Source organism: Coregonus lavaretus, assembly GCF_964263955.1.
Source record: "Coregonus lavaretus genome assembly, chromosome: 7".
In the NCBI taxonomy this organism is placed as follows: Eukaryota; Metazoa; Chordata; class Actinopteri; order Salmoniformes; family Salmonidae; genus Coregonus; species Coregonus lavaretus.
In genome coordinates this window covers 10,569,823-10,593,589 of record NC_139994.1, presented here as the reverse complement: position 1 = coordinate 10,593,589, position 23,767 = coordinate 10,569,823, and the positions used below count along the sequence as shown (strand labels likewise).

Sequence of the window (23,767 nt, the reverse complement as noted above, 5' to 3'; positions counted from 1 at the left end):
CTAGGGGATCTTCAATGTGGCAGACATTTGTTGGTACCCTTCCCCAGATCTGTGCCTAGACACAATCCTGTCTCTGAGCTCTACAGACAATAAATTTGACATCATGGCTTGGTTTTTGCTCTGACATATACTGTCAACTGTGGGGCTTTATATAGACAGGTGTGTGCCTTTCCAAATCATGTCCAATCAATTGAATTTACCACAGGTGGACTCCAATCAAGTTGTAGAAACATCTCAAGGATGATCAATGGAAACAGGATGCAGCTGACCACAACTTCGAGTCTCATAGCAAAGGGTCTGAATACTTATGTAAATAAGGTTTTTCTGTTCATAAATGTGAAAAACCTGTTTTCGCTTTGTCATTATGGGGTATTGTGGGTAGATTGATGAGGATTTAAAAAAAATTTAATCCATTTTAAAATAAAGCTGTAACGTAACAAAATGTGGAAAAAGGGAAGGGGTCTAAATACTTTCCGAATGCACTGTAGGGCTAAATAGGAGCCCTATCTGCTAACTTCATCTTAGTGGGATGGGAAGGTTGTAAATGTCGCCTACCTAAATAAGTTACAGCTAGATTTAGAAGTGATGCCTATACTGCATTAAGAAAAAGAGACCATCTTTTTGTAAGGAACTGTGATGCATTGAAGAACTGATTGACACTTATGGTTAGGAAATTATTTTTCTCTCTTAGTCTGCAGTGGAATCCAAAACCTTTGCAATTAATATTCAAACCTTTAAGCCTATATCCTATCTCTGACTTCCTTTCGTATTCAGCTGTGGACTCTCCATATTAAAGTCACATGTCAGCTTTGACCGTGACTCTCATGCATGGTTCTGGCTAGTCTGTGATAGCTCTGCACTCTAACTCCAATACCCTTCATGCTCTAGAGCAGGGTTCCCCAACTCCGGTCCTCCTGTACCCCCACAGTACATATTTTTGTTGTGGGCCCAGGCAAGCACACCTGATTCAACAAATCATCAAGCCCTCAGTGAGCTGAATCAGGTGTTTTTGTCCAGAGCTACAACAAAAATGTGTGCTGTTGGGGATACTGGAGGACTAGAGTTGGGAAACACTGCTAGGGAATAGAGCCACCATTATTATTGATGGCCATGGAAGGGTCAGACACGGTATGCACTATGCAGCAGTGTGTAGCAGGGTTGGGAGTCAATTCCATTTCAAGTCAGTTATTTCAGGAGGTGATTGGATTTTCAATCAAATCAGTTGAAAACTGCCATTCATCTTCAATGAGGAGTTTTTTCCAATCCCTAAATTGAATTCAGTTAGCTGTGTGTTGGGGGGGGGGGGTGTTAGGAGGTGACCCCCAGAGCACCTAGGCGTGACCCCACCATCCCTCTCCATTGTCTGGAGATATGGTCCACTGGTCTCAATGCAAACCAACAGAGAGAAGCGTAGCATTTTAAAGCGTCATTATGACATGGAGTTGCAGTCTGTATAACTCAACAGAGCATCCAAGCATATGGAAGTTGGGGGGGAAATGGAAAAATAGAGTTTTAACGTTCACAAATCAAAATTATTATAGGAAAGGAGGGAGGACAGGATAGGTAGAGGTCGTTAGATAAATCCATTCTGAGCCATGCCCTGCAGCCCTTTTAAATGATTTAAAAGTGTGAGGGCAGAGAAACTGACGCAACCCTCCACTCAGACACCAAAACTTCATTAAATGAACTCCGAAATGGAAGCAGTGGCATAGTTCTTCATTAAATAGTAATGGTCTGCCTTTTTTTTTTTATATAAAAAAAACTAGCGTGTAGGAGAAAGTAGCGCTCAAAGCCTGAGCTCTTTCTCTTCACACATCCATTTACTGGATAAAGATAGAAAGACGATAAGGAATTAATCTCGGCGCCAACCGTGACAATTTTTTTTCTTGGATCATTTACTTTAGTTTGCCGCCGTGGAATGCCAATAAACCTCTGGCCTTCTTAGTTCCCCATCCACCCAGGCAAATCACACGAGGATTCTGGGAATGCTTGGGGTATCTTTAGGCCTTTTTAGTTTCTCTATCCCCTCTATCCCTCCGCTATCCCACTGTTTTATAGAGAAACATCTCCCCAAAGGCACCCTATCCCCTAAATAGTGCATTTATTTTGACCAGGATCCATACGGTAGTGCACTATAGGGAATAGAGTCCCATTTGGGACACACCCCATGGTGTATACCTTGAGGTCATTGTCGCCTACTAACCTTTAAATAGGGTGCTGTGGCTTAACCACAACAACAACAAAGGAGAAGATTGCTGGGTCAGAGCTTCAGTCTGAAAGACGCAGGGCATTGTGGAACATACTCAGGTCAACAGATCAGTTTGAAAAAAACGTTTTTTGTTTCCCCGTGAACGTAGGCGAGCGGACGGGCGGCAGGCAGCAGCGGTGGCACTCTGCATTCCACTTGAACTTTAAAGTTCGACCCAAGGTTCAACAACCGTCACAGCCGCCACCATAAATAGATATTGTTTTGACATTTCCCTGGTTTGTATTTATATATTTTTATGCAGAAGTGGGATGAGAGGGCTGGGAATGGAGGGGGGTTGTTTGGGCTGGCTGGCTGGCTGGCTGGCTGGCTGGCTGGCTGGCTGGCTGGCTGGCTGGCTGGCTGGCTGTGTGTGTGTGTGTGTCACTGTGCTGCTTGACTCTGTGCATTATTCATGTCCCCGTCCAGTTGTCCTGAGTCCCCTCCCATCTGACACCCCTTCAGCCCCCCTCCTCTCCAACAGCCCACAGCAGATCTTAAAAGATTTATCGTCTCCAGCCCAGCATATTTCCCCAGAACAGGCTCACTCATTCACTCACTCACTCACTGGGCAGGTCTCAGGCTTACCATGTCCTTCTCCATACCTGTCTCTAGGCCGGGATGCTGGTATCCAAATCTGTTATGTCAGTTTTGTCTGACTGTTTGGAATTGAGTGATGTCATCAGCTGTTACCTGTGGTGAGGTTGTTGTTGTCCGGTCACTGTTGTTCCCTCTTAGGCTCCTCTCTGCTGTTTGTTTGTGTGGGTGTGAACTCAGCAGGGTCTCAAAGGCTTCCAAACTCATTAGCAGTAACACGTCCTTCTGTGATGACGTCTGAGGTGCCCGCTGACGCTAGAACTTCAGAGAATCATTAGCGTAAAGGAACAATCCTATTGGAAGTGACTGGCTAAATCCTGTGGTTTAAGCCTCTACATCTTCTAGATCATGGGTGAAATGGATGGGACTAAAGGGGTGGAAGGAGTAAAATGGTGGACGATCTACATTTTCTAAAGATTTGAATTGACTACATTTTCCACTCTGATCTAAAGTGACTTGACAGGTGAAAGCAATACGATCTAATCCCGTCCACTCTATAATATATGCTATTAGCAGATGCTTTTATCCAAAGCCACTTAGTCATGCGTGCATACATTTTAACATATGGGTGGCACCTACAGTATGAGTAGGACCATAGTTTTTCCTTACTATGTTATATAGCAATGAAAAACACTGGGTCTTAGTTATAGCCCACAACTATAGCGCCAGGGTATTCCTGGTAAGGTCACATGGTGAGGAAAACTCCTGGAGATGGATAATGAATGAAAGGAGACGGGTAAAGAACACCACTACACTTTTGAGATGGAGCCCATCTACAATGAGTATAGATAGCTCTTCCCTGTTCTGAAAACAAGCAGCCATTTTAGAAGACAGCGAACTCGTACACAAACATGGGTTGCTCCTACCGACCGCTAATGCAGTGAAATCAAGTATAGAATCAAATAGGACAGGAAAGACTTGTTCTCAGATTCATCTCCTACTGTGTGCTCACTCCTCCGCTCGGTTAACAAAACATGCGGACAAAAGGCTTGATGTAGATTAGATGCATTGTAGTGATGAGATTGCTCCGACGTCTGTTTTTGTGCAGAGTGTTTCGTAACAGGAAATACAGTTGCTTGCGAAAGTATTCACCCCTCCTTGGCATTTTTCCTATTTTGTTGCCTTACAACCTGGAATTCAAATTGATTTTTGGGGTGTTTGTATCATTTGATTTACACAACATGCCTACCACTTTGAAGATTCAAAATAATTTTTATTGTGAAACAAACAAGAAATAAGACAAAAAAAAACAGAAAACTTGAGCGTGCATAACTATTCACTATTCATTCATAACTATTCTAAGTCAATACTTTGTAGAGCCACCTTTTGCAGCAATTACAGCTGCAAGTCTCTTGGGGTATGTCTCTATAAGCTTGGCACATCTAGCCACTGGGATTTTTGCCCATTCTTCAAGGCAAAACTGCTCCAGCTCCTTCAAGATGGATGGCTTCCGCTGGTGTACAGCAATCTTTAAGTCATACCACAGATTCTCAATTGGATTGAGGTCTGGGCTTTGACTAGGCCATTCCAAGACATTTAAATGTTTCCCCTTAAACCACTCGAGTGTTGCTTTAGTAGTATGCTTAGGGTCATTGTCCTGCTGGAAGGTGAACCTCCGTCCCAGTCTTAAATCTCTGAAAGACTGAAACAGGTTTCCCTCAAGAATTTCCCTGTATTTAGCGCCATCCATCATTCCTTCAATTCTGACCAGTTTCCCAGTCCCTGCCAATGGAAAACATTGGGGTGATGAGAGGTATTGGGTTTGCGCAAGACATAGCGTTTCTTCCATATGTTTGGGGAGTCTCCCACATGCCTTTTGGCGAACACCAAACGTGTTTGCTTATTTTTTTCTTTAAGCAATGGCTTTTTTCTGGCCACTCTTCCGTAAAGCCCAACTCTGTGGATTGTACGGCTTAAAGTGGTCCTGTTGACAGATACTCCAATCTCCGCTTTGGAGCTTTGCAGCTCCTTCAGGGTTATCTTTGGTCTCTTTGTTGCCTCTCTGATTAATGCCCTCCTTGCCTGGTCCGTGAGTTTTGGTGGGTGGCCCTCTCTTGGCAGGTTTGTTGTGGTGCCATATTCTTTCCATTTTTTTAATGATTGATTTAATGGTGCTCCGTGGGATGTTCAAAGTTTCTGATATGTTTTTATAACCCAACCCTGATCTGTACTTCTCCACAACTTTGTCCCTGACCTGGAGAGCTCCTTGGTCTTCATGGTGCTGCTTGCTTGGTGGTGCCCCTTGCTTAGTTTTGTCCGGCGGCAGCTCTAGGAAGTAGAATGTAAGAGGTGTGTTTATTTGCATAAGCATAATTCAATTTCTCTATGCCTCTGTATTTGGGAGAGCTTTGTCACATAAGGAATGCATGGGGATTTATTTACAGAATAAGAATAATTACATTTCTCTGGCTGCTTCTTTCTGTATTGGACAGGGCTGTGTGGTTTAGAATGGATGTGTGTATTTCTTCATGTAAGAATAATTTGATTTATTTTCACGTCTGTTTTCGAGCAGAGCTGTCAGGTGTGGAATAATTGATGTTGGTTTTTCTCATAAGAATGATCTGATTTCTCAACCTGTTTTTCTGTATTAAGCCAATAGCTGTCAGATCTTAGGATAGATGTGTGTTAGTAGATGTGTGTGTGTATATTAGGATATGCGTGTGTGTGGTGTGTATGTATATTCGGATATGCGTGTGTGTATATATTATGATATGCATGCATGTGTATATTAGGGTGTGTGTGTGTGTGTGTGTGTTAGCTTTCCCAGGTCTCAACTGCGGTCTGGTCTGTTGTTTTCACCACACTGGGTTACCTGCCAGCCATGATATCTCTCCCTGTCCAGTCAGTCACCTTCTCTCCATCTAATACATCTTAACCAGTCTTCTAGACTCTTCTCTTCTCCACCCATGCCTGTCTGAAGAGTTACTACTCTATACCACATAAAACCATGTACTGTATGAACAATTATAAGCTCTTGATAAGGTATTTCTTGACCACAGATGTGTTAAAATATTTAAGTCCTGATGTTTAAAGTTCAAGTTTCAAATTGAATTGCCATAATCTAATAAATACAACAGAAATCTTACTCACTGGAGCTCTCACATTAAAAACTGCATTAAAAACAGCCAGCTGTGTTGATGACAATGGGAACGGAAACAGCTGTTCATCATGGACGAGTCCCAAATTACACCCTATTCCCTTTATAGTGCACTTATTTTGAACACGGCCCATAGTGCACTTATTTTGCCTTCATAGTGCACTACTTTTGACCCTGAGCCCTATGGGCCCTGGTCAAAAGTAGTGCTATAAGTAGGGAATAGGGTGTGATTTGTGCCACAGATTATGTGTCCTGACCTGTATGGCCCTACAGTTAGGTGAGGTCTGATGTGAAGAGATTTGTCGAGCATGGGAGAGAACTCACACTCAGCTTCCTTACTGACCCATTGGCTGGAAGGGAAGCATGGCTCCCTGACCAGGCCAGTGTCTTGGCATCCTCCTGCCAGTCTGGACAGGACGCTGACTGGCCCCGACATTGACTAGCCCTGAAAGGTGTTGCTGACGCTGCGTCTCACAAACACAAACACACACACACACACCGATGCTTACGCACGAGCACACACACACACACACACACACACACTGATACACACAGACACACACCTCGCTCTCCCCTACACACACACACTCCCTTTGTTGCAGGTGGATGTCCAGGCCTGCTGGCGTGGTAATTAGTGAGGATGACATCTTTCAGTGTGTTTCCGTCATGCTGGTTCTCTCGCTCCAAGGTGACTCTCCTCTCTATGTTCCTCCTCTTGTTTGTCCTTCCCCTCCCTCCTTCCACCCCTCCCTCCTACCCCCTCACATTCATCTCACTGGGCTCAGACAGATGTCAGGAAGGCTCTCTGCCCACTGGTCACTCACTCTCTGTCTCTCCCTTTCTCTTACACATACCACATACATCATTTCTATTTCAAACACTCTTATCTGCTCTCTGTCTCTCTGTCTCTCTGTCTCTCTGTCTCTCTCTCTCTCTCTCTCTCTCTCTCTCTCTCTCTCTCTCTCTCTCTCTCTCTCTCTCTCTCTCTCTCTCTCTCTCTCTCTCTCTCTCTCTCTCTCTCTCTCTCGCTCGCCCTGTCTGTCACCTCTCCAAATGGTCACATCTGTGTAGTTAGTGTCTGGTCTGTCTGTTCTAGTCTGAGCTCTAATCAGTTATATGGCCAGACGAGCGTCAATGTTCTGAAGCCTTCATGTCTCACCTGTCAATCAAACACAAGTCTCAGAGAAGACAGCGAACTTTGACTTCCAGGGCCCAGACCACCCAGTCACAGCTAAGGATAGATAGGAGATGGGGGGTGGCATCTGACTATCCCAGATCATGCTTAACCCCTGGGGAACAGAATGACGTGGCGAATTGATTGGTGTCTGTCTGCCAAGTTAGTATTTTGCGACTTACTAGTTTGTTGTTGAAACGGAGAGAAACTTGAACTCTTACTTGCATGAAAGGCTACCGCCACATCCATGGTGAAGACTCACAGGGGTATAGAACATTTCTGATTCTGGGAGACATGGCCTTGCAGGACAAACACTTCTCCTTTTACTTCTGTTTTAGTATCCTGTTCCCTTCAGTACGGGCACCCCAGTCACTCAGTCCATATCTGTGTTCCAAATGGCACCCTATTCACTACATATAGAGCACTATGTTTGATCTTAGTCCTATGGGCTTTGGTCAAAAGTAGGGCACTATATAGGGAATAGGGTGCCATTTGGGATGCTGTCCATCTCCAAGTTTAGAGAGGCTACTATCCTGCTGCTGACCATCCTTTGGTGGTTAGTAAGGTACGCGCTGGGGCCACACACACACTCACACACACACACGCACACTGTACACACACACCAACCCACACACTTTACACACACAGAGGGCTGGGATGGGCCAGATGGTGTGTAGCCCTGCTCAGGCCAATGGCTCACCCTGCTAACCCCCTCCATCTGTCTGGGACCCCTCAGGGGGACGTGTCCTGTTCGTGTCCACTCACTGGCCTATGATGTCATGCTGCCTGTGATATAACCACGCCATGATGCAATGACTCATTTTACATTTACATTTTCGTCATTTAGCAGACGCTCTTATCCAGAGCGACTTAAAATTGGTGCATTCACCTTATGATAGCCAATGGGACAACCACTTTACAATATCTATATATATATTTATTTATTTATTTATTTATTTATTTATTATTATTATTATTATTATTATTTATTTTGGGGGGGGTGGGGTAGGGGGAGGGTAGAAGGATTACTTTTATCCTATCCCAGGTATTCCTTAAAGAGGTGGGGTTTCAAGTGTCTCCGGAAGGTGGTGAGTGACTCCGCTGTCCTGGCGTCGTGAGGGAGCTTGTTCCACCATTGGGGTGCCAGAGCAGCGAACAGTTTTGACTGGGCTGAGCGGGAACTGTGCTTCCGCAGAGGTAGGGGGGCCAGCAGGCCAGAGGTGGATGAACGCAATGCCCTCGTTTGGGTGTAGGGACTGATCAGAGCCTGAAGGTACGGAGGTGCCGTTCCCCTCACAGCTCCGTAGGCAAGCACCATGGTTTTGTAGCAGATGCAGGCTTCAACTGGAAGCCAGTGGGGTGTGCGGAGGAGCGGGGTGACGTGAGAGAACTTGGGAAGGTTGAACACCAGACGGGCTGCAGCGTTCTGGATGAGTTGTAGGGGTTTAATGGCACAGGCAGGGAGCCCAGCCAACAGCGAGTTGCAGTAATCCAGACGGGAGACTCCTACTGACTCCAAGCTCTTCTCTGTCCTGGCACCCCAATGGTGGAACCAGCTTCCCCCTCAAGCTAGGACAGCAGAGTCCCTGCCCATCTTCCGAAAACATTTGAAACCCTACGTCTTCAAAGATTAAAAGAGTATCTTAAATAATCCCACAGCATTCCCCCTCGCACCACCTCACCTTATCAGGACCCCAATGTCCTAAAAATTCACCCGAATGTCCTGACAATGTAGGAAAATAATAACTTTTTTGAAAAGTCTGGACTTTTTTCATGTCCTGAATTTGTTCAAATGCTATTATAAGCTTAAGGGTTAGGTTCATGGTTTTGGTGTTAAGGTTAGGGTTAAGGTTAGGGTTAGAGTTTTGGTGGGTAGGGTTAGGGTTAGAGCTTTGGTGGTTAGGGTTAGAGTTTTGGTGGTTAGGGTTAAGGTTAGGTTTAGAGTTTTGGTGGTTAGGGTTAGTGTTTTGGTGGTTAGGGGTAGGTTTAGGGTTTTGGTGGATAATGTTAGGGTAAGGGTTATTGTGGTTAGTGTTTTGGTGGTTAGTGGTAGGGTTAGAGTTTTGGTGGTTAAGGTTAGGGTCAGGGTTTTGGTGGTTAAGGTTAGGGTCAGGGTTTTGGTGGTTAAGGTTAGGGTCAGGGTTTTGGTGGTTAAGGTTAGGAAGTAAGCCAAGAAGTTAGGGTTTTGGTGGTTAGGAGTAGGGTTAAGGTTAGGGTAGGGTTTTGGTAGTTAAGGGTGGGACGTGAGCCAAGAAGTGAGCCGTGTCCTCTTTGGTCTCTTTCTTTCTCTAAGACGTCATGTACCAAGAAATACGTCTAGCTTTTGAAATGACCAACTCTCAGCATGTACATTAGAGTGATGGCAGTTTGTTCTTTAGAGAACGTCCCTATATGGTCTCATTGCTGTGTGAGTCTAACCTCTTGGAGAGAAAGAGGGACACAGACAGACCCACACACCAACATCGGCGATCACTCGAGTCCAGTATGATTGTCCTCCATGGGGTCTTCTATTTGTGGGTCTTCAGATGGCTGTAGAGGTCAATGCGGGAGCCACATATACTGGTGCGGTGTGGGCAGGGGTGAGTGGTGGTTGGTCCTTCCTGATGTTGAGTCTTTCCTTGCGTAGCTGTCCCTTGTTCTCTTGGGCACAGTGGGCGTCTATTTAGTGTAGGCAGCTCCCTCTTCAATGTTTTCTCTCCAGTTGTGTCAGATAGTGTAGTGTCCTCCCAGTTTTCTGTTTAGTGCAGTGTCCTCCCAGTTGTCTGTTTAGTGCAGTGTCCTCCCCGTTGTCTGTTTATTGCAGTGTCCTCCCAGTTGTCTGTTTAGTGCAGTGTCCTCCCAGTTGTCTGTTTAGTGCAGTGTCCTCCCAGTTGTCTGTTTAGTGCAGTGTCCTCCCAGTTGTCTGTTTAGTGCAGTGTCCTCCCAATTGTCTGTTTAGTGCAGTGTCCTCCCAGTTGTTGGAGGTGATGTGGAATTTATTAAGATTTCTTTTGATGTTGTCTTTGTAGCGTTTCTTTTTCCCGCTAGGGGCTCGCTGACCTTCCTTTAACTGGGAGTACATGATCTGCTTCGGGAGGCGTGAGTTGGGCATCCGGATGGCATGGCCTGTCCATTGGAGTTGGTGTTGTATTATAGGAGTGGGGATGCTGTTTATGTTAGCCTCCGCCAGCACGCTGGTGTTAGTGCGCCTGTCCTCCCAACTGATCTTCAGGTTTTCTCATAAGGATCTTTGGTGGTGTAAGGATCTTTGGTGGTGTAAGGATCTTTGGTGGTCCATGTTTCGGCTCCTTATAGCAGCACACACACATACACACACATGTCCAGACCGTGTTAATGCTCAGCAGGGGTCAGATGAGTCAATTGCTCTCTCAGATCATGCCCGTGACTCACCCTGTTGTCCCCCTGAGGGGTCCCAGACAGACGGAGGGGGTTGTGTCCTGTTCCTGTTCACTCACTGGCCTATGATGTTAAGTTGTGATATAACCACGCCATGATGCAATGATCTCAGATTAAGGTCATGTTCAGCCTAATGAATTAGGGCCAGAGAATACAGGACAGTGTTTGGGCTTTTATACAAGTTTTTCAATCTCTGTACATCCTCTGTCTGTCTACCAAGGAGTCTACCGATGTCCTAGGATATTTGGGTCTGTAGGATTTAAACTGTATATTTACAAATCACAGTGTTCCATTCTGTCTGTGTATTACTTGTTATGTAACACAATGTTATAGAGTACACTTTTATTTCTCCATGTATTGTGATGTGTCAAGTGACTTTGAGCATAACTCGTATGCAAACTTCAATGCAAAGGCTATATTATCAGTTCTCACATTAGCAGCTCACCCATAGATGTTTAGATGCTGCTAGTCATGCGTAGAACTGCCCAGATTTAATTATTTCTCACTTCAATGATTTGTTCACCGTGGGAGCATTATTTCTCAGATTAAAAATGCTCCGTTTTTGAATTTATACAAGTGAATCAGTAACCATTCGGGAGAAGTTACCCTAGTTGGGGAGTAACAGTATGAATAATACAACGTGAAAGAAAAAACGCTTCTCTGCAAGGAGATGAAGGTCAGGTTGTTCAGATGATATGACCATGTTGTGAACACGTTATCAACACCTTATGACCACGTTATGACCACATTATGAACACGCTATGACCATGTTATGAACAAGCTATGACCATGTTATGAACACGTTATGACCATTCCAGCAAATGTCACCTCAGGTGTGGCCATGCGCTATCGAAGGCAATTGGAGGGAGGCTGTATTGTTACTGAATGTTCAGATAGAAAAGCATTGTGTAGAACAGATATGATTTTCTGTCAGATGGAATAGGGAATGAATCGTGTCAGCTCTATTCATTCTATTTCTATCTGCAACATTTAGAACATTTTTCACAACTGAATTACATCTCAGGATGCTTCACAAAGCAGAGAGTTCCAGGACTGCAGCTCTGTAGCCATCCTTGCCCAGTGTAGTGAGACCCACCTGTTCCTGTCTCACTGAAAGTCTAAAGCGAGGCTGACATTTAATTCCCCGTCACCTCCACACCTCCTTCCCCTGATCACCCTGCTCGGCCCATCAGTAAACACCCCCAGAGCAGCAGTCATCCCTCACCTTCTCACCCTCGTCCCACTCTGTCCAACGGGGGAAACAGCTGGATTGAGTCAGGGTTTTTTTTCATCCTCCATCCCTCCATCACCTGATTGAGTCCCTTTATGCTGGTCATGTCCTCCTGTCGAGTAAGCAGACGGTGTTGCATATTTTGGCTTTACTCTTCGCTTAGCTGACTGACGTACCAGTAATGGCACCGTTCGTTCTCCGGGAATCGGGACAATCCACATCCACATCACTCCAAATCAGGGCCCCACCCAGTCCGACCAGCCGCAGAGCCCCTTCCACATCACTCCAAATCAGTGCTCCACCCGGTCCGACCAGCCCCAGAGCCCCTTCCACATCACTCCAAATTAAGGGCCCACCCGGGTTAAACAGCCCTGGAGCCAATGTGGGCATCATTAATAATGTCCCGAAGTTTCCTATTCTGCCGATATCGATGCAATTCCGTGGCCCCTGTTGGAGGCAGGGCGCACTGCTGTGATGCCTAGAAACTCTGTAAATGGCTGCTCCACTCAGAGACCTTCACCTTGAGGCAGCTCCTGAATCAGCTCTCAAAGACAGAGAGAAAGAGGAGTGTGTACTGTAGTTCATAAAGACCTGTTACCAATCATTACAACCTGGGTTATTGCTGTGGGGACCCTTTCATGAAGCTCTGGTCTCCATGGTGATTTCAAGGCTTTGATAGCATTAAATGCTAATAAACAGATGTGTCAGAAAGCTAAAATAGTCCCATAAGAGTCCTCGCCAACATCTATGGGTAATGAAATAGCTTGAAGCGATTTCTTTCCTTCGGTTAATAAGGTGTTACAGTGTCAATATTGCTGATGTATTTAGACGCACTGAGCTGAGAAACTTCTCAGTGGGGAGTTTATGATGAATCCGGTAACCCAAATAAACGCACAGTGATTTCTCCCTCCCAGTGTCTGTAATACAGTCTAATGGAGTTCCCTCAGGAAATGGTTAGATTAGCTCTCTGGCCACACCATTCACAAAGCACTTGGCAGAGTTTAGGAGGAGAAATTAGGTGGGAAAGGGTTAGGAAAACGAGAGAGAAATTAGGTGGGAAAGGGTTAGGAAAACGAGGGAGAAATTAGGTGAGAAAGGGTTAGGAAAACGAGGGAGAAATTAGGAGGAGAAAGGGTTAGGAAAACGAGAGAGAAATGAGGGAGCAATTCCCTTTAATCTCCATATGAAGCTTCCCATCAGACTCCTGCAGTATTCAGAGACTTCAGTTGCTTCTCAAGTGGAACACCATTCTCTATAGTGCACTACTTTTGACCAGGGCCCATTGTCAAAAGGTCAAAAGTAGTGCACTATATAGGGAGCCATTTGGGATGCAGACATCATCCTGTCACACAGTAGAAGACAGAACTCTTTGTATCTGGTATAGGTGCGTGTGGTGGAAGCTTTAACAAATAGAAAAATCCCATGGTGTGGCTAATTGAGAATTCTCCATTGTGAACTGTGATGGACGTGGGTGTCTGTTGGCAGCAGGCTACAGAACACAGTACCTCAAGAATAACCAAGGATCTTTATTTCTGAAGAGAAAGCTGCCATCTGATCTGGCACAATGCAACCAGACAAGGGACAGGAGAGAAATGTGAAATGTAACTGAATTAGCCAAACCAAACCCTGCTGTGCCATTTGTAGTCCTCACGTCCTCTCTGTGTGTGGGAGACTAGGAATATGGAGAACAGAGGGTCCGGTCCTATTGGCTTCGAAGTGCACAGTTGAGTTAATCTGCCTCGAGGCTGTTATTCTCACAGAAGGAGAAGTGGTGTCATGAACAGTGACTATACACACACACATACACACACTCACACACATACACACACGGCTGTACATGCCCAAACTGTGTAGGAATGAGTCAGCCACCCATGTGGGTATTGAGTGATTCCTTACAAAACCCAGACAAAAAAAATACCATGCTTTTGAGTATTTTCACAATGTAATCCATAGAATGGTCCTGGAGGAAGGAAGGATTGTTGACATTTATTTGACATTTGTATCTAAACTGATGGATCTTATACCACTGACTCAGTAGCTGACTAAACTAAAGTGTGTCCCTATGGGCCCTGGTCAAAAGTAGTGCACTTTATAGGGAATAGGGTACCATTTGGGGTGCAACGTTAGTCAGTAGAGGTAAACTACAGTTCAAGTTAACGTTTCCATTACTCACATGGCAGTCTTAGACACTGGAATGTATGGATACAACATCAGTAAATAGAAAATGAAAGACAAGTGAAAATAGAATGTAAAATACAAGAATGCAGTATGTGTTTGCTAATTGCCTTAATGCCAGGCGAGGGTTGGTTAGTCTTGGTTTGATAGCCATAAGAGGATCGGAGGGAGTTGTTATGTCTTCTTTGTTCTCATAACCACAGGGATTATGTATGTATAGATTATCATGCAAGAGATCTTCATAATAATTAAATGTGGGTTCAGTCTCAGCTCTTTAAACCTTGTATGCCCTGATACTGCCTTAACACTAAAAAATGTAACTCTGAACTTGAGCATTTTCCAGCCGAACTGTAATTGTGCGTTTCCCACTTGAGCATCCAAACATCCAGTGTCCAAAATCTCTGAGAGGGAGAACAGCCAATGTGTGTCTCAAACACAAGGCTTACCGTCCTTTCTCCTCTGTTCCTCTGTCCTTACAGCCAGTGAAAACTGCCATGACTTCCACCCCATGTTCTTCACCCACGACCGCTCCTTCGAGGAGTTCTTCTGCATCTGCATCCAGCTGCTCAACAAGACCTGGAAGGAGATGAGGGCCACCAGCGAAGACTTCAACAAGGTGAGGGTGGACTTTGCGTTAGGGTGAAGTTGCCACTAGACGCTGATCTTGGATCAGTTTAGCATTTCCCCCACTGATGGTTAAGGTTAGGATTGGTGGAGAGGAAGCTGATCCTAGATCTGTACCTACAGTAGGTGAAACTTCACCCCGGAGAGTTAACTCTATGCCTATATCCGTTTGACTTGGGTGATGTTTACTCCTTAAAGGAGGGATAGCTAGCCCTCCTAGAGCTACTGTAGGATTCCAGATCTAATATAATGAATAACACGTGGTCCTCTATGGCTCAGTTGGTAGAGCACGGCGGCTTGCACTGCTAAGATTGCGAGTTCGATTCCCGCTGGGACCACCCACACGAACATGTATTCACCCCTGACTGTAAGTTGCTTTGGATAAAAGCGTCTGCTAAATTATTATTATATTTGCTCTGTATTTCTACTAATCAGCTGCGCCTTAGGACCTTGATTGGCTGAATCTGGTGTGTTTGTGTAGAACAGGAGCAAAAGAAGCAGACCCAAAGTACAGTCTTCAACTATAAGGTGCTTTTTTGAGCTCTCCTGGCTGTACCGTTGAGGAACTAGAGGAAGCACACTTGTAGTTGTTTTGTTTGGAACACAACCCTGCATCCCTGCTATCACACAATTATTGTTGTTGTTTAAGTAATCTGGGTCAGGTGGGCATCATTTGAAAGCCTGTTTTAGTGCCAACATGACTAGCTAAGTTATAAAATACGATATTAAAGCGTTAGGCTTTCACAATGCAATTCAGGGAAACAGATCGTCATTTTGATGCGCATAGACAGTAATTATGAGTGCATTCAGGTGTGTGTCCCGCAGCGAATTTTCTTCACAATAGACAACAATACGCTCATTCTGTTCGGAACAACCCAGGGTATGACGCCATGTCATCTTGTTACTGTACATCAAACATAGTGATCATAAACGTTGACACTGTATATGTCCGTTTTATGATATGGAAATGAGAAGTGCACATTTGGACTCACAGGTGTTTGGCTTGCTTTTATGACATCAAAGCGTTTTTTATTATAATCCTCAACATCTCATCTTTCAAAATACATAGAGTCCTCTTAATTTACTGCATTTCCCTCACTCAGACAACAGAACATTTGCAAAAGTTTCCCAATTAGCAGCAGGGATGGGGGCAACTTCTTTTCGCACAAGGTGCTCAAGTTCAGGACATCTGTCCGTCAAAACCCATACAGCACTGTGAAGTGCACAGCCAGAGCTCTGACGTCATGTATAGCATGTTACTTACTGTACAGCCACTGTTTTCCAATTTAGAGGTTTATCAGTGCCCAACTCTGCCATTTTCAACCTGTATACGGGTACGAGTGTAAAGGGCTACGATGCTCTGGATAAGAGCATCTGCTAAATGACTAAAATGTCATTATAAACTGGGTGGATTGAGCCCTAAATGCTGATTGGCTGACAGCTGTGGTATATCAGACTGTATACCACAGGTATGACAAAACATTTATTTTTACTGCTCTAATTACGTTGGTAACCAGTTTGGGGGTGGGGGTGGGGGGGGTGAGGTGAGCTCATCTCCTGGGCTTTCAAATTAAATTCTTCATTGTTGTCTGACATGAAATACACATTGGACTCCTCCATCAGTTGGTCTCACTGCTCATTTAACTCCTGGCTTCAGTAACAGGCAGACGGTGCTGTTTTATTCAGATAAACATTTATTTTCAACACACACATCTGAAGAAGTCTGATTCAGTCACTGTCTCTGAAGAAGTCTGATTCAGTCACTGTCTCTGAGGAAGTCTGATTCAGTCACTGTCTCTGAGGAAGTCTGATTCAGTCACTGTCTCTGAGGAAGTCTGATTCAGTCACTGTCTCTGAAGAAGTCTGATTCAGTCACTGTCTCTGAGGAAGTCTGATTCAGTCACTGTCTCTGAAGAAGTCTGATTCAGTCACTGTCTCTGAAGAAGTCTGATTCAGTCACTGTCTCTGAAGAAGTCTGATTCAGTCACTGTCTCTGAAGAAGTCTGATTCAGTCACTGTCTCTGAGGAAGTCTGATTCAGTCACTGTCTCTGTGGGTTTCTTTGCCAGACTGTCGGATTGCAAAGAAAATGTAAACTTGCGTGGTGATATTGGAAACCCAAGCCAATCAAACCAGTATTCCATCATGTACTGTACACAGCATCACATGAACATTCCCTTTTTCCTGTTGTCCAATGAACTGCAGATTGGTAGTCTGAATAGTGTAAAAATAGCAGGTAGACTTGCTGTTTTCAGAAGATCATCAAATAACTGTAGGACCAGAGGTATTATTTGTTGTAGTGTGCATGAATTCACAATGGAAATACAATGAAATCGAAAATGTATTTAATTATTACTCTCACAATTTCACACATTTTCAACATATATTTCCCCCATTCTATACTTGACAAGCAGTTAGTTCCCTTATTCCACCACTTGGCACTGTGCGTACGCATGGTCATGGCTGTGCGGATATCTATGCACCCTCTCAAGCAAACGTTCATATTGATATAGCTCACACTTTGCGTGGAAATGATCCCACACATGGTTTACGCACAAATTTGAGGCCCCAGGGCTAATCGTCTTTGGCACCCTTCTCCAACGGAACTGATGCTAAACATGGATCTGCTGAGAATGAATCACACATACTCACATTCACACCTCTGGGGCCTGGAATCTTAATATCCAATCAAACACACCACTTTCTCTCCACAAGATGAGAGTGAGTCTTGATTGAATTAGGATAGATTATTCCCCGCTTTCTCCTCTCTTCCTCCTCTCCTCCTCACCATCTCTCATTTCCCTGGTGTTTGTGAAGACAGGAGAAGAGGAGGAGACTGTGTCACTGAGGGCCGGGAGCAGGTCTTTTGGGGGGCATGTGCTCAAACTAAAAAAGGGCACCCCCGAACCGTGGTCACAAACTCATTGAGTAATTATTACTTTGATGATTTATTTACAGAATAGGAATAGATGGCCACATCTTAATGGCAAATTAAATGCTTAAGTCTTATTCACTTTACTAATAACAAAATTAAACAAATAATAACATATGCAACTCTGAGTAAAGTATTTTGCACAACTTTTTTGAACTGGAATAAATGCTGCACTATTTAACAATGACCAATGCAATTCCAGTCAAAATAGAAGATTATGAGAAATACGGTAGCGTACCATGACTATATCCAACCCAACTCCATTTGTTGCCACTATGTATCCTACCTGGTTGAAGCTTTGATCCAGTGGATTAAGTATTGAGGAGCAGGGAGGTTGAAGGTCACTTCAGGGATACAGCTGCTGCTCTACACTATCCCTAAATAAACCAGTAATGAGAGCAAATTAATAGAAGATTGTGAGAAATACTGTAGCCTACAATTACTATACCCTTTATTACGCCCCATAATATCTGGCCCTCTGCCCTCCCTAAGTCATGGCATTGAACGGTTCAGCAGACTTTTAGCCCTCCATAACTGACTACGAGACTATTGCAGCTCTGTGGGTGCAATATTTATTGACAATTTTGATACCTTCTGGAAACAAAGCTCATATTATAAGGAGGATGGGATCCAACCAAATAATTTGGGTTCCTGGATCCTTTCACAGTATTATAAGGCTGCGTTGATAAAATGACTTATCAATGACCCAAGCCCAGCTCATTTAATCCCTACCATCGTGTCGCTGAGTTCTCATAATGCTTCAGCAAATGTACATTATCCCAGGGGCGTTGGAAGACACATTGTAAAAACATTTTTTAAAGGTGTTTGACCAGATGCAATGCTATTGTAAAGTAAACAAATTGACAACAGACTTTCAGCACGCTTATAGGGAAGGAGATTCAACAAGCACAGCACTTACACAAATGACTGATGATTGGCTGAGATAAATTGATAAGGGTTAGGGTTTAGGTTTAGGGTTAGGGCTGTTTTGTTAGACTTCAGTGCATCTTTAAACATTATCGATCATAGTCTGCTGCTGAAAAAACATATGTGTTATGGCTTTACACCCCCTGCTATATTGTGGATAAAGAGTTACCTGTCTAACAGAACACCGATGGTGTTCTTTAATGGAAGCCTCTCCAACATAATCCAGGTAGAATCAGGAATTCCCCAGGGCAGCTGTCTAGGCCCCTTACTTTTTTCAATATTTACTAACGAGTAAAGCCAGTGTGTCTATGTATGCGGATTACTCAACACTATACACGTCACCTACTACAGCGACTGAAATGACTGCAACACTTAACAAAGAACTGCAGTTAGTTTCAGAATGGGTGGCAAGGAAGAAGTTATTCCTAAATATTTCAAAAACTAAAAGCATTGTATTTGGGATAAATCATTCACTAAACCCTAAACCTCAACTAAATCTTGTAATGAATCATTTGGAAATTGAGCAAGTTGATGTTACTAAACTGCTTGGATTAACCCTGGATTGTAAACTGTCATGGTCAAAACATGTTGATACAACAGTAGCTAAGATGGGGAGAACTGTCCATAATAAAGCGCTGCTCTGCCTTCTTAACAGCACTATCAACAAGGCAGGTCTTACAGGCCCTAGTTTCGTCGCACCTGGACTACTGTTCAGTCGTGTGGTCAGGTGCCACAAAGAGGGACTTAGGAAAATTGCAATTGGCTCAGAACAGGGCAGCACGACTGGCCCTTGGCTGTACACAGAGAGCTGACATTAATAATACGCATGTCAATCTCACCTGGCTCAAAGTGGAGGAGAGATTGACTTCATCACTACTTGTATTTGTGAGAGGTATTGACATGTTAAATGCACCAGGCTGTCTGTTTGAACTACTGGCACACAGCTTGGACACCCATGCATACCCCACAAGACATGCCACCAGAGGTCTCTTCACAGTCCCCAAGTCCAGAGCAGACTATGGGAGGCGCACAGTACTACAAAGAGCCATGACTACATGGAACTCTATTCCACATCAAGTAACTCATGCAAGCAGTAACATTTGATTTTTAAAAAAATAGATAAAAATACACCTTATGGAGCAGTGGGGACTGTGAAGAGATACACACACAGGTACAGACACACGCATACGCACACGGGCGCTAGCACACACACACTACACACACGCACACATGGATTTTGTGTTGTAGATATGTGGTAGTAGAGTAGGGGCCTGAGGGCACATGCTTAATGTGTTGTGAAATCTGTTGTGAATGTATTGTAATGTTTTTACAATTGTATAACTGCCTTAATTTTGCTGGACCCCAGGAAGAGTAGCTGCTGCTTTGGCGGCAGCTAATGGGGATCCATAATAAATACAAATACTTTACTATAACCTACCATTCCCTAAATAAGCCAGTAAAGAGAGCATGGTCATCACTGATGATGACAAATAATGTCGTTAGCCAGCAGAATCCTTAGGCAACCATATGCTACAGTTAACAAAATGGCTAGCTAGCTATATTACTAGATTAGTCTGGGGCGGGTGAATTTAACGACGACTTGCAGGCAGTGGGTTCAGAACAGCAACGACCCAAAAAATTATACAAATAAATAAATGACACTTTGGAGACTGGAAGGGCAAATTGGCATGTTCTCTGTACAGGTAGAGACCTATCTGTACATGTGCCTGGTCTCACTGAGGGGGAGTAGGAGAGGAGGAGACTGTCTCACTGAGGAAGAGGAGAGTGTCTCACGGAGGAGGAGGATGAGGACAGGAAGAGAGAAGGAAGAGAGGAGGAGCCTGTCACTGGAGAGGAGGAAGAGGTGGTAGAGAGGAGGAGCCTCTCGCTGTGGAGGAAGAGGGGAGGAGATTGTCTCGCTGAGGAGGAGAGGAGGAAGAGAGGAGACTGTCTCGAGGAGGAGGAGGAAGAAGAGAAGCGAAGAGAGGAGAGGAGAGGAGAAAAAGAGGAGAGGACTGTCTCACGGAGGAGGAGAATACGAGGAAGAGAGGAGAGGAGGAGACTGAGGAAGAGAGCAGTGTCACAATGAGGAGGAGGAGGAAGAGCGGAGAGGAGGAAGAGAGGAGTGTCTCAAGGAGGAGGAGACTGTCTCACTGATTCAGTTCGAACCAAAGCCTGCTGCTGTGCCAGACTGGAGAACAATCACAATGTACCCATCAGCACATATGGCTATAGTCATCCTTATGACAGAGAAACGTGGAGCAGAGCAGAGATCTATTTAGAGATGGTTCTGAACATATCACCAGTGGTCATTCTGGACATGTCCATCTGTCTGTCTTGTGCAATCATTTGACCATGGGTGGCATCCATGGTTTGTCTGTGGGTCCTAGAAAGCATAGACTAGACCAGTATGCATGTTCCCTATAGCAGAACCCACAAGCAGCAGTCTCACCCAAAAATTATCATAACAATGATTGTATTGATTTGTTGTGTCTGGTATGAATGTGAGGTTGCCTTACAAAGACAGGCAAGGGTTTCATGCTTTCATATGATTTTTTAATAGATTTATTTTAAAATCATAATCTTATTTTCCATCAAGACCAGATTTTGCTTTAAGATCTAAAAGGTAACACAACCACATCCCATCCTACTCTTTACTCTACTTTACTCTCTACTCTTTACTCTCTACTCTACGCTCTACTCTTTACTCTACTCTCTACTCTACTCTATACTCTACTCTTTACTCTACTCTTTACTCTCTACTCTCTACTCTCTACTATTTACTCTACTCTATACTATACTCTCTACCCTTTACTCTTTACTCTTTACTCTCTCCTCTACTCTTTACTCTATACTCTACTCTACTCTCTACTCTCTACTCTACTATACTCTCTACACTCTACTCTTTACTCTCTACTATTTACTCTACTCTATACTCTTTACTCTCTACTCTACTGTATACTCTACTCTCTACTCTACTATACTCTATACTCTACTCTCTACTCTCTACTCTCTACTCTACTCTTTACTATACTCTTTACTCTCTACTCTTTACTCTACTCTATACTCTACTCTTTACTCTCTACTCTACTCTCTACTCTTTACTCTACTCTATACTATACTCTTTACTCTATGCTCTACTCTACTCTTTACTCTCTACTCTATACTCTATACTCTATACTCTATACTCTACTCTCTACTTTACTCTACTCTATACTATACTCTCTACTCTACCCTCTACACTCTACTCTTTACTCTCTACTCTACTCTCCTCTACTATTTACTCTATGCTCTGCTCTACTCTACTCTATACTCTCTACTCTATACTCTCTACTCTTTACTCTCTACTCTATACTCTTTACTCTCTACTCTTTACTCTCTATTCTACTCTCTACTCTACTCTTTACTCTCTACTCTTTACTCTACTCTATACTCTACTCTATACTCTACTCTTTACTCTCTACTCTACTCTATACACTTTACTCTACTCTATACTATACTCTTTACTCTCTACTCTCTCCTCTACTCTTTACTCTATGCTCTACTCTACTCTTTACTCTCTACTCTCTACTCTTTACTCTCTACTCTATACTCTATACTCTATACTCTATACTCTACTCTCTACTCTACTCTATACTATACTCTCTACTCTACCCTCTACACTCTACTCTTTACTCTCTACTCTACTCTCTCCTCTACTATTTACTCTATGCTCTGCTCTACTCTACTCTATACTCTCTACTCTCTCCCCTCTACTCTTTACTCTCTACTCTCTACTCTTTACTCTTTACTCTATACTCTATACTCTTTACTCTCTACTCTACTCTATACTCTACTCTTTACTCTACTCTCTACTCTACTCTCTCCTCTACTCTTTACTATATGCTCTACTCTACTCTATACTCTCTACTCTCTACTCTCTAATCTACTCTATGCTCTACTATACTCTCTACTCTACTCTCTCCTCTACTCTTTACTATATGCTCTACTCTACTCTATACTCTCTACTCTCTACTCTCTAATCTACTCTATGCTCTACTCTACTCTCTACTCTACTCTCTACTCTACTCTCTACTCTACTCTCTACTCTTTACTCTGTATTCTACTCTACTCTCTTTCTCCACTCCGACCAACAGAACGGACAGGCAACAGTTTCCTCTGTTTCCATAGCAACCCCAGTCCAATTACCACCGCTGCACTGCACTGGCTCCACTTTGGCAAGATGGAGACGATTCCCTTCTCTCACTCTTTGTGTGTGTGTGTGTGTGTGTGTGTGTGTGTTTGTGCGTGTTCCTGCATGCTGATGCGTATGTGTGTGCCTGTGTCTATTTCCGAGCATGGTCATGTACGACTTCCCTGTGTCTCTTTATCCAAACAGCTGTCTGTGATGAGGGGCTTGCTACGCCTCCCGACTAGAAAACCTCCAGCTCTGTGCATCCATGCAGAATAGTACTGATGTAGAGGCTCTCACTCATTCTCCTCCCCTCCCCCTCTTTAACCCCCCCCCCCCCACACACACACACACACACACACACACACACCACCGCAGCCCATGTGATCCCCAGCTGCCACTCTATTGGCTGATACTGCCGTGGCGTGCATCCAATCGGGCTTAAACGCTGAGATCAACATAAGCGGGGCTGCCTGGTGATCCTCCCAGACTGGCTGCAGAGAGGAGGTAGATCTCGTGAGGCAGGCAGGAGGAAGAGCGGCGCCCTCCGCGACCACGATCGCCACGACAACACGCCTCACGCCGTGGCTAGAGCCCAGCCAGCTCCGTTAGCACCGCTCTATCGCTCTACCAGGGGACCATCTGCCGTTGCGTCCCCTCTCCCTCCCTCTCTCTATCTCTCTATCCCTCTCTTCTTCGCTTCCTCTCTACACACGTTAGCTGCTCCTCTCATTTGGGTGCGTCCGAGGTTCTGCTGCCAGTCATTATGAAGCACAGCGTGGCAGCAGCAGCCATGGAGGTGACACTTATAGGTAAGACACTGGCTGATATGCTTTATCTACCTCTAGAGAGAAGAGAGTGAGAGAGAAGAGCAGGGGCTTTGGCTGCTGGCTGCTGGCTGAGAGAGGAGAGGGGGGAAGGGGTTTGTGTTGTTGCCTGGCTGCGGAGGAGAGTTGAGAGGTAAGGAGCAGAGCAATGCTCATAAGACAGATGGGGCAGTGCTGGGTAGTGTGTGTGTGTGTGTGTGTGTGTGTGTGTGTGTGTGTGTGTGTGTGTGTGTGCGCGTGTGCACGAGCACCCGCGCGTTTGTGCATGCGACTCTGTGAGGCATAATCAGGTTAGAGCAGCCCATCTCAGCCTTCTGATTAAAAGCCTCCCAATCACAGCAAACACAGAGCCTAAAGCTCACTCTGAAGCTG

The 23,767-nt window shown here is 44.4% G+C and overlaps 1 protein-coding gene across 1 annotated transcript in view; it reads left to right on the top strand.

The window, feature by feature from the left end:
- LOC311131883 (engulfment and cell motility protein 1-like) overlaps nucleotides 1-23,767 on the top strand; it is a 117,824-nt gene that overhangs the window by 61,423 nt on the left and 32,634 nt on the right. The window contains exon 12 of the mRNA XM_084165002.1: nucleotides 14,395-14,531. Coding sequence (XP_084021128.1) covers nucleotides 14,395-14,531 — 137 coding nt within the window. The remainder of the gene's footprint in view (nucleotides 1-14,394; nucleotides 14,532-23,767) is intronic.